The sequence below is a fragment of the Hemibagrus wyckioides genome, linkage group LG07, assembly GCF_019097595.1.
Source record: "Hemibagrus wyckioides isolate EC202008001 linkage group LG07, SWU_Hwy_1.0, whole genome shotgun sequence".
Taxonomy (NCBI): domain Eukaryota; kingdom Metazoa; phylum Chordata; class Actinopteri; order Siluriformes; family Bagridae; genus Hemibagrus; species Hemibagrus wyckioides.
In genome coordinates, this window is record NC_080716.1 from 19,140,335 (window position 1) to 19,156,461 (window position 16,127).

The following is a 16,127-nucleotide window of genomic DNA, read 5'->3' on the forward strand; positions in this document are numbered from 1 at the left end:
TTACTATTGTACAAAAAATCGATCGTTAAACACTGGTATCACAGCAGAACATTTCCAAACAGCAGGGATTTGTTTATGATCGAGTGACACTAGTTCTCCTGTGATACTCGTCCCAAAGAACACAGACCTATCACACCTCACAAGAAGTAAATTAATGACAAGGAGCAAGTAAGTGTCATGAACAGAAAGAGAATAGCATATAACAGTAAAACTGTTCAAATTAGTGATATTTTACCATACCAGTCAAATGTGTTTTAGGTTTGTTTATTTAAAAACTAGTAAATCATAAAAATCTAGATAGTTACAATACATTTATTGTTCCTCAGCATCTCCATGTGTGATCCTTCATCATGGCCAGGTTATGATGCTGAACTGGAACCTGCAAGTCAGTCTGTGGGAGGTATGTGAGATGGAGAGTTTATGAGTTTTATATTTTCTGTAAATTGTTCAATTTGCTAACAGTCCCAAGAGCCACAATTAAAGGCCAACTCTAACAGTTAGTCTGTGGGGTTGCATTGTAAGGATTCCTGTCCCACAGACAAGCCCAATCAGCCTGATCCCAAAGTTCTGCCTGAGCAGTCAAATGCCGCCCAAGTCTGGATACCGCCACCGGGTATGGCTGTCTTTACCTGCTTAGTTATTAGTTATTACGTTACAATTGGATATTTATTACTGTATATGTAAACAGAGGCAAAAAAAAAAACCCACAGGTAGTCATATGCTGCTTAGCCTTTGATTAGATTTTTTTGGTCTATATGTATTGCAGGTATGTCACATCCGTGACATGTCCAACTGGAACACAATGCTGACTGAAGTCCTGTGCTGACCATGTACAAAGGCAGCAACGAGTGGAGAAAGTAGCTCAGTGGGCTGGAGGCTTGCATGGGATTCTGCTCTTCTATCACAGCTGAGTGAGGCTCATCGAGCCATGTTTCCTGCCATCCTCACTAGCAGGCGAGTAAGCTGAATATAGCGTGTGCATTGAATAAACTAGTAGCATTACTCAAATCAATCTCCATGTATTGACTGTGACTGTGTTTACAGATGTGGCATGGACAAGAGCGTTGTGTGACATTTCCGTGACCAGGCCGAAGGGAATGCTATGCTTAAAGTGTGGCGGCAAATACAGGAGTATGTTTTGTTTTAGACCTCTAGGTGGCGCTGCTGTGGAGTTGGATGTTGTTTAGCAGCAGGTGATTGTAATTCTCGGTGAAAGACTACATTCTCCTCAGTTTCTCCTAACGGGACTAATGTGTAGAGTAATTGAAGCTCATTTCTTTATACATGTAAATAGTAAAAGTGACAAACCGTAAAATAGGTTTGTTTTTATGATTTGAAATGTTTTTATTAGTTATTATTTTACCGTCAGAGGAGTTTGGATTTCTGGCTCGTGACATTGTGTAAGTTACGAAGAACGTGATTTTTTAAATACATGTTTTGGAGACAAGTATAATTTTAATGCATTATTTTGTGAAATATTGCAGGTATTAAATGCAGTAAATGAAATGAAGGTAGGCAGAGCTGTATATAATTAAGCAGGCCTCTCTATAAATTTACATTCATTTTGGTGATTCTGACTTCTTATTGTGTTTATCTTGTCTGTATTAAAATTATTAGCCATAATTAATCTAGTTTTCGCCAAGAAAGCCTCGTGAAAAAAGATGAACACCGAGTTAGAGCAGATTATTCATTTGGTCTCCAAAAAATAATGTTTTCTTCTGCAATACCACATTTGACCACTAAGGGGCAATGTTACAATTCAGCTAAATGTATAACATCTGTTTAAATTCCACATATTTAGTTTGTCATTTAGTGTTAGTTGTTACAAATGAATGGTTTTAATTCAATTTAAAGGTTTGTTCTGAAAACTGCTTTCTAACCCAGTGTGAGATTGTAGTGTGGAGGATTTTGTGTTCTGGTCTCTGATTGGTGGGTTTGTGCATATATTATCGTTCTCCCTTTAGTTTTGGTACTAAGGAACACTTAAATAGACCCTTCCTCTGTTAACTTTAGCATTAACAATATGTTATGTAACATTAAGAATATGTTATGTAGCAGAATGTTATCTATGAAATATTAAATTTAAACGGTATTTTCCGTCCTCGTGTTTACAGTTGTGTAGAATGGCACCGTTTGTTGTTGGTTGTTGTCGGTATCGCTTCTCGGCCTTTTGGCTAAGATCAAGTGTAGTATCTGTTCTTATCAGTTTAATATCTGATACGTCCCCTACCCGGGGACCATATATTAAATTGATTTTTGGAACAGGGAGATGGAATAGGGGCTTGCTCCGTCCACTCCACGTATCGACCCGGTATTGCAGTACTTCCGGGAACGGTGCACTCCTCTCTCCACTGTTAAAGAAAGATTGTTTTTCCAGGTAGAGTATAAAAGAGATAGATGTTTATTTGTGGAGCTTGGTGTCTGATGTGTTTGTGATCACACTATTTCCACACTTTACCACAGAAAAGGCTTTTAACGGGGTTGTTGTAGATCCAGTCTGGTTTTGTAAAAGTTAAAGTAGCATTTACTTTTACACGATTAAAATCAGAATTTTTCTTCAATGAACATCCAACTCTCTACTCTGACTTTCTGTTAGAAAAGCACAATAATTTAGTTTCTGTAAAACACGTAGCATTTAGTAAATGTCTTGTCTTAATTGGATCATCAAGCGGTGTGTCATGAATTTGAAGGAGGCATGATTTATAAGTGATAACATATTTTAAAGTATATCACAAAATTCTAACGTGAAAAAATACACGGTTTCTAAATTAGAATAAAGTTTCTCAACAGTCATCATTTGTGTTACCCGGAACTATCTATCCGGAACTACCTATCCGGAATACTGTGTCCGGAATCTTATTAACGGTCGGACACAGAAACCTCCCCTCTCGTGCGTGCTTATTTAGCGGGTCTTTGTTAAAATATTATGATTATAGAGACACTTATAATTGAAGTTTAAAGCAGCCTTCTCTCGCCATCCTTCACTTATGTGCTAAAAATTAACGGAAGCGGTTTTTCTTGTAATGAAGTCGTTTTGTCTTTGATCTAACTCGCCGTCTAACTTACACACCGAGGGGGCGGGGCTAAGTGTAACGAGGCTTTAAAACAACCTTGATAAAATTGTTAAATATTTTTGTCCTCTCCTGCTGCTTACCCTATAGCGTTGAGCCATTTCCCCTGTACTGATTCTTTTTAGTGTAAAGTGTACATGTATTGATTAAACAATACATGATTGTTTTCTGAACATTGTGGATCTCCTGACATATTCAGCAGCAATGCATCATGGGATGTTGTGTATTAGTAAAATAAAAAATAGTAAAGCACACGGCTTTATATGCAATAAATGTCGTCTTATGTAATAAGTATGTAATAAATGCAGCACGTGTGGACTGTAGCGTTTAGTCTCATATGTTTATGTAACGAATAGCACCGTGTTGTTGACCATGATGGTAAACGGTGTGTTTGCTGGTGCAGCCACTAGCTGCTGGATCTCCAATTCATACTTACCTGGCAGGGGAGATACCATGATCAAGAAGGTGGTTCACCCAAGGCGAGGCTCAGCCATTGCACTGAGGCTGTGCTGACCTTTGCGAATTCCCCAAATGTGGGAATCTCGACTGCATAATTTATGGTAGTGGGGGACTGCGTTCGCGCTCTCCCCTGATTTTACTGTTGAAAAAACAGACAAATGTGTTGATTTGTTTTCCAAAATTTTTTTCTTCTGTTTATTTCTCTTAACACTACATTATTTATGTTTTTTTGTAAATGTGTATACGTTTATTCAACACAGATCGTATGAGGTTTCTACAGTGTGTTAAAGCCTATGGTGAGTGTAGACAGTTCTACACTGTCATTGGTCGAGAGTAAGGGCGAACCCTAACGGTCAGTCTGTGAGTTTGCGTTGTAAGGATTCTTGTCCCACTGACAAGCCCAATCAGCCTGATCCCAAAGTTCAGCCACGTTACACCCACAGAACGACTGCTGTCAGACTCCCCTGTGATAGTGATATTCACATTATATGTACACAGCATGAATTCAAACAACCTGTATACCTCAATACAGTTAAATTTAGATAACTTTATTAATCCCAGTATGGTCAATAGCTTTTTGACCTGCTCGAAACCAAAGGTGCGATAAGCCTGTGTTCTTTGGGACGAGTTTCACAGTAGATCCAGTGTCTCTCAATTGTAAACAACCTTCTGTTTGGAAATGTTCTACTCTCATTTCCGTGTTTAATGGTTTTTTGTGCAATAGTAACAAATGTGTATTTGTATGCATTATGTGTGTGGCAGGTGGAGCTTGAGAGTTGGGTTCGTCTTTTCTTCCAGAGCCGTGTCTTGTGGCGTCCTGCTGGAGTGTGGAGATACTCCCTGAAGTGTCCTAGTGATGATAAGTGTGTGGGTAAGGGGCGGATTGTTCACCTCTACAAGTCTGGCTACCACCACCGGGTATAGCTGCCTTTACCTGCTTAGTTAGTGTTAGTTATTGCATTACAATTGAATATTTATTACTGTATATGTAAACAGAGGCAAAAAAACACAGAGTCATATGCTGCTTTTGGTTAGATTTTTTTTGTCTATATGTGTTGCAGGTACGTCACATCTGTGACATGTCCAACTGGTACACAATGCTTACTGAAGCCCTGTGCTGTGGACCATGTACCAAGGCAGCAAGGCGTGGAGAAGGTAGCACAGTGGGCTGGTGGCTTGCATGGGATTCTGCTATTCTATCACAGCTGAGCGAGGCTCATCGAGCCATGTTTCCTGCCATCCTTACTAGCAGTTGAGTAAGCTGAATATATCATGTGCATTGAATAAACTTAAAAGTACATTACTCAAATCAGTCTGTGACTGTGTTTACAGATGTGGCATGGACAAGAGCATTGTGCAACGTTTCCGTGACCAGGCTGAAGGGAACGCTATGTGTAAAGTGTGGTAGCAAATACAGGAGAATCACTTTGGCAACGCAAGGACCTGTACACCACACTCCTCATGAGTCTAGTGGAAACTGGTGGGATGGTCTCTGCATTGGGGCCCAGGTTTCAGGCTCCAGCTCCTCCAAGAGAGCTGCCCTCGGCGTGTCTCCTGCGCCATGCCTTCCTTGAAGGAGCGGACGGACATAAGTATGCCACTCTCCTGCTCTAACCCACAGTCACTTCTGCCACAGCTGATGAGAAAAACCTCAGTCACAGGTACAATCACCAGACCTGTGCTCTCTTCCTCTACAACCACCCCAGGGATTTCTGGCCCCTCCACACATGCTATAATGCCAGCCAGTCAGGTAACTCCTCGCATTACTGGTTCAGTCACATCACTCTCTTCAGCAGTGCCCGTATTGCCTGCCAGTCAGACCATTTGCACATCACGCAGTACTGGCACAACTACAATCTGGGCAAGATCTACACCATACAAGCTTAAGCTGAAACACTCATCAGAATTAGGAGCCAAACTGTCAAGGGTGCAAAATCTGCCTATTTGTACACTCTGAGGTCAACCAGCCCAGGGACATAAAAAATAAACTTTCTGCCCTGTAAAAATGATGTCTCCATCAAAAGGACTGAAAAACAGAGTGTACAAAAGTTCTGAAAACTTTACTTCTGTTGTCGACCAGTTGGGAGCTGGAGGACCATACAAACTGTAAGGTGTTTATTTATTTATTTATTTATTAATCTATTTTTGTGTGTGTACCCCAGTTAGCATTAAAATGATGTGGAGAAATAGTGACCTCTATTCTGCTGTACACTAATTCCAGTTTTAAAACAAACCCATATTTCATTAAATATCTTTTGTGATACTTACAAATTCTATTTGCAATTTCTTATTTGGTTTCAACCATAACAACCTTTGTACATAGTTGGATCTCACTGTAAAAATTGTAAATACTTTTATGACTTTATTTCTTTATCATGGTCAGTGATACCTGCTATACTGTAGTGTGGTTTTTCAGTGTTCCCCATTTAAAAATTTTTTTATTTTAATTAATATAATCACACCTGGAGTATATTTCTTTATTAATAAACAGATACTGTATAGACTGTAGGTGAGGCCTGACACCGCTTCTGCTGGGCCAAGTATGAACACGGGCCATTCATAAAAATGCTCCTCCAGTTCTTGGCACATTTAAGTCGGTATTAATAACAGATTTCTCAGCGGTAAGGGCATGACTACAGTACAACAATATCAGGTAACATTTACACTTTATTGCCATAAAAATATTAAACAAGCTTTCATCAGCTTTGATGTTGAAGTTCCATCAAAAATATATGTGAAATGTAAATGAAAGGCATTTAGGAAGACAAAGCCGCCTCACACAAGTATACTTTTTAAGGATTCCAGACAGTTACAGTGTCACTTTTTAATAATGTCCAGTGCAAAATGTCAAATTATATAGTATTAGGTTTATAGAAGCACTTCCTTCACTGTATATAGAAAGAGTATTGTATTCCTTAGTTATGTTGTGTTAGGTTTAGCATTTAGCTTTTTGGTACACTTGCAGTCAGAATTATTCCACTGTGCCGCTTTTTATTTTTTAATTTTTTTAAATGAACCATTAGGGAGAAACCAGGCACAGTCTACAGTTGTGTAAAGTGTACAGTGACACTAGACAATTACACCTTCTGATTGGCTGAGAGTCTACACTCACTGTAGATCCGTCAGTAGACTACCAACCACATCATAGATTAAAGAGTAAGTAAGTCGAGATTAAGCCCAAGGTAAGTTAACTCATTGAAAACCTTTTTTTTTCTACCTGGGTGGTTGATTGGAGGTTGGAGAATTTACATAACACTGTTGGAGAATAGTGGTTGAACTTTTTGCCTGAGTGCTTCTGTGTAAGTAATGGTAAAGTTAGTCAGGTTTATAGATTATAAAGCTGGCAGACGTTTTAATGGAAAAAAAAATACAGTGAATAATATGGTTATAATCAAAGTGGAATTTTTTTTTCAAAGTCACTAAAGAAGGAGATGCCAGCAGTCTGGGTTAAGAACCCAAATGCTTCTGAAGGTCGACAACAGGCCATACTGATGGGAATAAAAGAAGCCTGTGTGTACAGTGAGAGAAGGATGACCTTTCCTTTATGCACAGCTGCTGGATGAATGCATTGCCTTAGTCCATGCTGAGACATCTAAGGAGGAAGTGGTTCAGTCTGGCCAGCTTGACTCAGATGAGGATGACAAGGTGGCTTCTGTCCCAACCCACATAAACCTTAGTACTGATGAGACCACCATGGCTCACCTTACAAACTTTCTGAGCAATTTGGGTTTTCCTCTGCTAGAATACAATACTACCATTTTATTGTCCTTTTAATCCATGTGTTGATTGATGAAATGAAAGCCAGTATTTGCAAAGTAAGCATTTCTACTTACCATGTGATTATTGTACTTTTCAACTGGAGGTTCCTTGTAGTCCCAAAAAAAACCCCACAAAACTTTTCTGCTCTATAGAGCTCACTTGGGTAACATGCTGTAATTTTACACAAAGAAGGCTGATCTTGCTGATGCTGCCCTTTTACAGGGGTCATTACAATCAGAATGCAATGGCTGAGCCTCAGTTTCCCCTGCCAAATAACAAGTTAAAGACTCACCACCACAATTACATGGACACAACAGAAAGCAAAAATATCAGCAAGCTTTGACTATTGTCTACTTCTGGTTCTATTTCTGGTTGTGTGAGTATGTTTCCACTCCAGACCATTAACTGTATATCCACCTTATTTTGAAATGCAGATGGAAGTAATACCACATTGACAATTGTTAACACCAACCATTCCCATGTTGGGACAGACGGCTACCACAAATCATTTTAGGTCACAGTGTACTGTGATTACCAATATGATGAGTGCATGTTAATGGAGTTGTTTGGTGGTAAATAAAAAGGTGTAGCTGATGGATTTATTGACCATTTCAGAAATGACAATCAAGCCTCATGAACACAGGTTTATAACATGGACCTGAAGCTTCTGACAGTTCAGTTTTTTTTTCAAAAACAGGTGTAAATGTTGAAAACTGTTTATATTTTCAGTTGGTACATTATATTTGCTACTTACACCAATCAGGGGTAACATGACCTGATCACATGGATAACAAGGCATAACATTACATATGTAAATATGAGCACTGACAGGTGAAGTGAATAACACTGATGATCTCCTCATTATGGCAGCTGTTAGTGGGTGGGATATATTAAGCAGCAAGTGAACATTTTGTCCTCAAATTTGTGTGTTAGAAGCAGGAAAAATGGACAAGTGTAAGGATTTGAGTGAGTTTGACAAGGGACAAATTGTGATGGCTAAATGACTGGATCAGAGCATCTCCAAAACTGCAGCTCTTGTGGGGTGTTCCCGGTCTGCAGTGGTCAGTATCTATCATAAGTGGTCCAAGGAAGGAACGGTAATAGATAGATACAGACATACAGACAGACAGACAGACATACATACAGACAGACAGACAGACATTCACCCCGTTTCTGAACTGAACCTACACCAGGTCATAGGGGAACACATACACACACACCCCAGCTATCAGCCTACCACTCATGTCCTTGGACTGGGGAACAGTGGTGAACTGGTGACAGGGTCATGGGTGGCCATGGCTCATTGATGCACATGGGGAGCGAAGGCTGGCCTGTGTGATCCGATCCAACAGATGAGCTACTGTTGCTCAGATTGCTGAAGAAGTTAATGCTGGTTGTGATAGAAAGGTGTCAGAATACACAGTGTGTGATGGGTCAGGGCTGTTTTGGCAGGTTATACATAATTCCAAATGTATGACTGTATAACTAAGGACAAGTGCCCACGTGCAAATGGGAAAGATAGACCTGCACATTAGTGCTGCAACAGCCTTTAGACAGGAACACACTCAAACGCTAATCCAACAAATCTCAGAAACTCTTTCAATAATTAACTGAAGGAGATTCAACTCAGAAGTATAAATAAGGGCAGATAAAAAAAAACACTATGTTTTTGTTGTGTTTTTGTTCCTTTTTAAAATGTATTTCTTTCTTTCTTTATTTTTAGCTTGCCCAGGGTGAGAATTTTTTGTGTTACTCTGATTTATTAGGTAATTAGTTCAGCTGTTTTTTTTTTTTTTTTAAAACAAAAAGTAAAATCAAAACTGCTTTTGCAGTTAAGGCTGACGAGTCAAACTGACAAGTCAAAAATTGTAAAGAAATGAAATCTTACTCTCAAAAGATTAATTATAGAAATCAAGGATTGTACAGTTACATGCAACAATGTCAAAATGCACATGCATACCTTCTTACATTACCAAACATGTCTCTTTTAACTTGGTCGTTTAATGATAAAAACCTGAATACTGAACGATCATTAAAAGATGTCTATTTCACGATGGTCCAGTGAAAAGACAGTAGCAGGGTTAGGAGGAGACTCAGACCATCTGTCTTGTACTTCCTAGAGTTTGTGGGATATATTTTTTTAAAGTCACCAGTCAGTGCTGTATATATGCTCAATGAAGGAAGTATCAGTGTCAGTCATAGATATCAAGTGCTGCCATAGGTGTTGCACAAATAATTTACAGCTTCATGAAATACTGTACATTTTTCTCAGGTTAGCCTCATTTTAACATTACAGCTGCTTACAGAAAAATGGAAAACAATGAGTTGAATATATTTACATATATAAACAAATTCTTACAAGTTAAGAAACAGTAGTAGGTGTAAAGCCCAGACCTCATACTAAGTCCATTGTAATTCAGTGTATAAAATCTTAAACAACAAATGTACAGAATACAGAAATGTCACTTAGGAAATACAAACAATAAAAACAATACTAGATTTAGTCTCTCAATCAGCATACCTGTGCTGAGAGTAGTATGGGAATCTGGATTTAGCAGTTTAATAATTTAAAATTGCCTGAGAAGTTTATTTTGGACAAAAGAAAAGTGTTTTATGGAATATTATAAATATCACTATAAGCTATTCTGAATTTCCACTATGCAGCTGAATCGTCATCTTCAGATTGACAGCTCGAATACTGATACAAGCTCTTGATCATTTTCTTGATCATTGCTTGACATATCAAGAATACCTGAATTATAATAGTTAAAAAAAAAACAGACAAGTAACAAAGTACATATTGGTTCCTGGCTTTCTCCTGGAACATGTGTACAGTTCTTGTAAAGACTGCAGTTACCTTCAGTCAGGTATGTCTATAGAGAGTTTAGGAGGAGGGTCAAAGTATTTCCCAGGGAATGGCATGATTTCTACTCCTTTGTGGAAGAATATAGGGGCAACTTTCAAAGGTTCAGGGACAGCACGTGTCTCCTCCAAGGTTTCAGAGTCATCATGCTGCAGGTTGTAGGAGATGTTGCCGTACTCTCGCAGGAGAGGGAAGAGCTCCAGAAGGAAATGGCAGAAGTCTTTGCGGATGCCAAACCACCCTGTGTGTTCATGTACAAGAGAAGAAATTCAATGCGGTGTTGTCATATTCATAGCACTGATTTTGTGCCCAGAATGGTGAAAATAAACCATTACTCAGCCTAAGTACAAATGTTATAAGATTTTATATCAAATTTTATTAAATTGTATTAGACCTGACTGGCTTTCTACCTTAACTGTGATCCCATATATTGTAGCTGCATTCACTGAGCACTTTACTAGGAACACTTGCATACCTAATAATTCATGCAATAAATCATACAATCAGCCAGTTGTGTGATAGCAGTGCAATGCATAAAATTAGCACAACACGTCAATCCTTGAGGCAGACCAGGTTGGGTTTCACTTCAGTAAGCCAAGAACAGAAATCTGAGGCTGCAGTGGGTACAAACTTACCAACAGTGGACAGTTGAAGGCTGGAAAAAAAAAAATGGTAGGGTCAGAATTTGGCACCAACAGCATGAATCCATGGACCCAACCTGCCTTTTGTCGTCCAGGCCGGTGGAGGTGGTGTAAGGGTGGGCTCACTATTTTGGGCTCATTAATTCTAATCAATCATTTCTTGTATGCCACAGGCTACTTGAGCATTGTTGCTGGCCATGTGCATCCTTTCATACCAGCAATTTCCCATCTACGGGTTGTGAAATTGCACCATGTTACAATGCGAAAGCATTCTCAAACTGGTTTCATAAACATGACAGTCAGTTTAGTGATTTCCAGTGACCTTCCCAGTCACTGGATCTGAATCCAATCAAACACTTTTGGGATGTGGTAGAACGTGAATTTCACAACATGAATTATCTGCAGGAATTGAACCAGAAATTCAAAGGAACGTTTCCAAAATCTTGTAAAATCTATGCCACATAGAACTGAGTCTGTTTTGAGAGCCAAGGAAGGCCCTGCCCAGTATAAATATAATATTCCTAATAAAGTGCTACATGAATGTATTTCCAGAACCCAAATACTCCAACATTAACAACTGTAGTCATTATTTTTTTCCAATTCAACTTGATTTCAAAACATTTCAAACATTTTGAAGTCACATATCATCACAAATGATGACATTTTGTTTGGACAAACATAAGAGTCACAGTAGAATGCCTTCTGAGATTCAGCCACAGACAATGTTGCTCCATGAGTATTGGCTCACTTCTCTGTATTTGGGCACATCATTTTTAAGTTAATGTTGGCTTCTGGGTATTCTCATAAAAGATTGATGGCTTGTGTTTGGTGCAGTGGCACTGAAATTAATCTCACCATGCCTCATGTTCAATACATATTATATATCTCTGTCTGTCTGTCTGTCTGTCTATGGATAATCCTGAATTTGCGTTAGTTGGGGTGCTGCACCACATGGCAAAAAAAAAAAAGAAAACTTGTTTAAGACAGTCATGTTATTCATAAATACTCACAGTGATTTCCACCTTTTTGCCCAAAAGTGCTGGCCATGAGAGTGACCAAAGAGACCCATAAAGGCACAAAGAGAGAGACATAACTCAATTTCTTATCTCCATCCAGTTTATGAACCAGCAAGATCTGAAGGAGAGAACAGACATAGTTTAGCTTTACAATGACGGACAATTATGCTAGTTTGACTTTCAGTGCTGACACCATCAATATTTCACATCCAAGATCTGCCAAGTACTGCTTTATCTTGGAAAATGTATAGAGTCAGAGGAATATAAGGCACCTCAAAGATTAGGAGCGGAACCACAATGCTTATCCAGCTCACAGCCATGGTGACGTAAGTGCGACGCTGCTCTGCGATGATGTCCACAGAGCGCAGGAAGAGCATGGACCAAATGATATAGTAAAGCACGACCAGACACAGGAAAGACATGAGGATCCACAGTGGCACACACACCACCTACATAGAAGGCAACAACAAAAATATTCAATAGCTTTTAGCCCTACAATCTTAACAATTTTGACAAGAACAATATGTCAGTGTGCCAGAAAAACAAGAATAACACCTCCTACAAATTCCTGTTCATGGTTTTCATATTTAATAATTACAGTTTGAACACAGAACATCTTGCAATTATACATGCACTACAGGAATGTATCCACTGCTTAAGTTAGTGGTATGCATTAATTATTAGACAGTTTCAGACATGCACATTATTAGAGAATGACAGCTATCTGAAAACAGCCACAAAATCTGCTTGCTTAGAAAACCAGTGAACAGCTAATGTTTCAACACAGTCAGCATTGTTAGGTTCTAGCTGCTGTAATACAAATCACTGACAATATGACAATGCAAATTTAAGTAGATTTATAATTCAATATTTCAATTAGTATATAGTTATAGAAATTGTCCCATATTTTAGCAGTCACTTGGTATTAATTTTTGTTTACTTATTTGTATGCCAAAAATTTGTTTTAATGATTTAAATGTTGCAAGACATTGCACGTCTTACCAGCCAGTCCCAGGTGATGATTTTGTCCAGTCGTAAGGCAATGAAAATAAACTGGAGAATGTTGACCGAGCACATTATCTCCAACTGAGAGAGGAAAAATATAAAGAGTGACAAGTGAGCCACGGTTCACTTTTACTTAAAAGACACCAGTCATAAGAAACGGTTTATGTATACAAAACAAATAGCGCCATGGTGAAAAGTAGCATATATGAATATATACATTTATGTGACTCATTTATTGGTTGATTAATTTTTTTGAATAGGAGCTCTAACAGTTGGCCACTTCATAGAGATTTGTTCTACATAATCCAAGGCTAACCTTTTAGGAGTCTTGAGTGTCAGTGCTTTGTGAGCCAGGGATAAAGCCCTAACTGTAGATTTTTGGACACACAAAAGTCTTCAGGACTGATGGCTTTGAGGTTTCTTGGTAATAAGCTACAAACATTCCACATTATTAAAACACAACATGTTATTCTGTAACTGACTAAATAATATTTAGCCAGTTGCTGTGGTATAAGAGGACTTTGGGATATGCTGGAAAATTGGAAAGCATTCAACTTTAAGGTTGAACATGAATCACATGAACACCCAGTTACTGATAAATTTTCCCCTGTCATGTTTGATTTATTTCTTAACAGACTGAAGTGGTCATTTTAATTAATTTTACAAATTTGTAACTTTAATCGTGTTTGATATTTTCAGACCTCCAGTGAACGGTCATGACGGAAGCCCCACACACAAGCAGCCACTGACAGAGGAGAAGCGAAGAAGAGGGGCATGAAGACGAGCAGCCAGAAGTAGGAGCCCCTCTCGATTCTGTCACAGACCAGTACTTCAAACATCAGCAGCAGAATGTGAATGGCCACTGCGATCAACATGGCTTTGAATTCTACATGTGTCTCACCCTCCGCTCTGTACATGTGCACAGGCACACAGAAACACACACACAAATTACAAAGTTGTCTTTATGTAAAAAGTAAAAATGAACATGATCATTCTAAAAACTGCTTAATAAAATGCAGCAGGATATAATAATATTCCCATAAACACACCCCTAAACCTTGTGAAAAGCCTTCACAGAAGAGTTGAAGCTGTTATAGCTGCAAAGGGCAGGCCAACTGCATATTAAATTTATGTGCATGTAAAGGCAGACATCCCAAAACCTTTGGCAATACACTGTTTATAAGTACATATTTAACTAAAAAAAAAAAAAGCAATATGTGTTTGCCTGTGAGTCTTGTTTTGTCAGATATAGTTTACAATTATGAAAGTGTGTGTGTGTGTGTGTGTGTATAGCCTTTTGACCCAGTTAACTCTTTGCACGTTTCTAGTTTTCCTGACTTGGAATTAGGTTTGTTAAAAATTATTTTCCTTCCCATCACTCTTCTCTTTCCTACGCATTGTAGATGTACATGCCCATGACCAGAATGATTGTATAGGGAGTTTTTGGGTGGCTTGTGTTTGTAACACACCTGTAGCGTGGGTTACTGGCCCAAACTCCGGTCCCAATGGAGGCTCCGATGACAACCATGAGCTTCCAGAGCCAGATGGGTGTGAACACTGCCCAGTAACTCCACTGGATAACTCCATCCAGCTTCAGAGCCAGCAAGATGGAGAACAGCAAAAGGGAGGCATATATGAGGAATTTGCTGTGAGACAAAGAGACAAAGCATGCTTAGAATATTAATATTAAACGATTACAGTGTCAGCAGGAAGAACTGAATCTCAGGTGTCTCCCTAATAGACCTACAATGCGTTATAAAGAGTGTAAAACATGTGCTGACTGAATGAGGCTGTAATAACGTTAACTCCTGCCGTTCTGTCGTTATCGATAATGCACGCTGAAAATAATATTAACTACAAAACACATACCTTATACACTTCCACATCAATCTAGGGAGTATTTATCCACTTATAAAATGAGATCTGGATAAACAACTCGGTAACTTGGTTTCACCACACACACTTTGATGTGAATCATTAGCTTGCCGGTTGCTTTCAGTCTCCCAGCATTTCCACTCACCTGGGATTAAAATCCTGGAACAGTCCTCTAAGATTCATGATAAATAATAAGAATCTCCAGCCTTCACTACGACACCATGGTTTACAAGGTACAAGAACGATACAACAATCTCTGGTGATTTTTTTTGCGTGGACTGTTAGCCAGCAGGTTTGTTTTGAACGTCTACTTCCGCTTCCGGTACAATGGCGTTGTGGGTAAATCAGACAGATTAAAGGTTCATACTAATGACGTTCTCGGTCTTTTCAGGTGATCGTTTGGCTCAGCAAGAGGAGTCGACTCTTTCGGTTCCTAAACGACTCTTTATAATTACAAAAAAAAAAAAAAAAAAAAAATCGGCCAATGTTTTCGATATTTTGAAATTCTATTCGATCTTCCAGTTAACTAAATAACCTTACCTCTGTTGATACAATCTATTGTTAAATCAGCAAGGCACAGAAAATATGCATATAGTAAGCTAATAACTGCCTCTTTCTCTCTCTCTCTCTCTCTCTCTCTCTCTCTCTTTATATATACACTATATTGCCAAAAGTATTCGCTCACCTGCCTTGACTTGCATATGAACTTAAGTGACATCCCATTCCTAATCCATAGGGTTCAATATGACGTCGGTCCACCCTTTTCAACTCTTCTGGGAAGGCTGTCCACAAGGTTTAGGAGTGTGCTTATGGGAATTTTTGACCATTCTTCCAGAAGTGCATTTGTGAGGTCACACACTGATGTTGGACGAGAAGGCCTGGCTCTCAGTCTCCGCTCTAATTCATCCCAAAGGTGTTCTATCGGGTTGAGGTCAGGACTCTGTGCAGGCCAGTCAAGTTCATCCATACCAGACTCGGTCATCCATGTGTTTATGGACCTTGCTTTGTGCACTGGTGCACAGTCATGTTGGAAGAGAAAGGGGCCAGCTCCAAACTGTTGGGAGCATGGAATTGTCCAAAATGTCTTGGTATGCTGAAGCATTCAGAGTTCCTTTCACTGGAACTAAAGGGCCAAGCCCAGCTCCTGAAAAACAACCCCACACCATAATCCCCCCTCCACCAAACTTTACACTTGGCACAATGCAGTCAGACAAGTACTGTTCTCCTGGCAACCGCCAAACCCAGACTCGTCCATCAGATTGCCAGATGGAGAAGCGCGATTCGTCACTCCAGAGAACGCGTCTCCACTGCTCTAGAGTCCAGTGGCGGCGTGCTTTACACCACTGCATCCGACGCTTTGCATTGCACTTGGTGATGTATGGCTTGGATGCAGCTGCTCGGCCATGGAAACCCATTCCATGAAGCTCTCTGCGCACTG

General features: G+C 39.3%; 2 protein-coding genes and 2 non-coding genes across 8 annotated transcripts; 3 read left to right on the plus strand and 1 right to left on the minus strand.

The window, feature by feature from the left end:
- The first annotated feature begins 776 nt into the window (after window positions 1-776).
- On the plus strand, window positions 777-5,909 carry LOC131355726 (uncharacterized). 4 transcript variants are annotated; one of them, XR_009204908.1, is made up of 4 exons: window positions 777-1,400; window positions 4,293-4,448; window positions 4,592-4,786; window positions 4,863-5,909. XR_009204908.1 is itself a non-coding variant. In XM_058394165.1 (4 exons), exons 2-4 carry the CDS (start codon window positions 4,387-4,389, stop codon window positions 5,102-5,104), a joined length of 447 nt encoding a protein of 148 aa, XP_058250148.1. In that variant the 5' UTR covers window positions 1,024-1,400; window positions 4,293-4,386; the 3' UTR covers window positions 5,105-5,906. The 4 variants fall into 4 exon arrangements, 2 of the variants coding, with proteins under 2 accessions (XP_058250148.1, XP_058250147.1); XR_009204907.1 differs by having other exon boundaries at window positions 4,592-4,781; window positions 4,863-5,906; XM_058394165.1 differs by having other exon boundaries at window positions 1,024-1,400; window positions 4,293-4,401; window positions 4,592-4,781; window positions 4,863-5,906.
- On the plus strand, window positions 2,155-2,345 carry LOC131356961 (U2 spliceosomal RNA). Its single transcript, XR_009205184.1, has one exon. It is a non-coding gene; the product is annotated as a U2 spliceosomal RNA (small nuclear RNA).
- Window positions 3,500-3,663, plus strand: LOC131356893 (U1 spliceosomal RNA). Its single transcript, XR_009205138.1, has one exon. It is a non-coding gene; the product is annotated as a U1 spliceosomal RNA (small nuclear RNA).
- Window positions 5,910-9,270: 3,361 nt separating the features above from the next.
- Window positions 9,271-15,024, minus strand: LOC131356735 (transmembrane protein 185A-like). Of its 2 annotated transcripts, XM_058395919.1 has the most exons (8): window positions 14,835-15,024; window positions 14,284-14,460; window positions 13,516-13,723; window positions 12,812-12,895; window positions 12,082-12,258; window positions 11,804-11,927; window positions 10,788-10,807; window positions 9,271-10,393 (listed from the first exon to the last, which is right to left on the minus strand). In XM_058395919.1, the coding sequence occupies exons 1-8, from the start codon at window positions 14,870-14,872 to the stop codon at window positions 10,250-10,252; spliced, it is 972 nt and encodes a 323-aa protein (XP_058251902.1). In that variant the 5' UTR covers window positions 14,873-15,024; the 3' UTR covers window positions 9,271-10,249. The 2 variants fall into 2 exon arrangements, with proteins under 2 accessions (XP_058251902.1, XP_058251901.1); XM_058395918.1 differs by lacking the exon at window positions 10,788-10,807 and having other exon boundaries at window positions 14,835-15,023.
- Window positions 15,025-16,127: the final 1,103 nt, after the last annotated feature.

What these genes read in the sequence shown, in the direction of transcription:
- LOC131355726 (XM_058394164.1), top strand. Translation starts at nt 4,236, where the DNA reads ATGGTTTTTTGTGCAATAGTAACAAATGTGTATTTGTATGCATTATGT. An exon ending in AGTCTGGCTACCACCACCGG is followed by an intron (nt 4,449 to 4,591) that starts GTATAGCTGCCT and finishes TATGTGTTGCAG; the next exon opens with GTACGTCACATCTGTGACAT. An exon ending in TCCTGCCATCCTTACTAGCA is followed by an intron (nt 4,782 to 4,862) that starts GTTGAGTAAGCT and finishes CTGTGTTTACAG; the next exon opens with ATGTGGCATGGACAAGAGCA.
- LOC131356735 (XM_058395918.1), bottom strand. Translation starts at nt 14,872, where the DNA reads ATGAATCTTAGAGGACTGTTCCAGGATTTTAATCCCAG. An exon ending in GTCATGACCGTTCACTGGAG is followed by an intron (nt 12,896 to 13,515) that starts GTCTGAAAATAT and finishes TTCCTCTCTCAG; the next exon opens with TTGGAGATAATGTGCTCGGT. An exon ending in TCATCACCTGGGACTGGCTG is followed by an intron (nt 12,259 to 12,811) that starts GTAAGACGTGCA and finishes CCTTCTATGTAG; the next exon opens with GTGGTGTGTGTGCCACTGTG.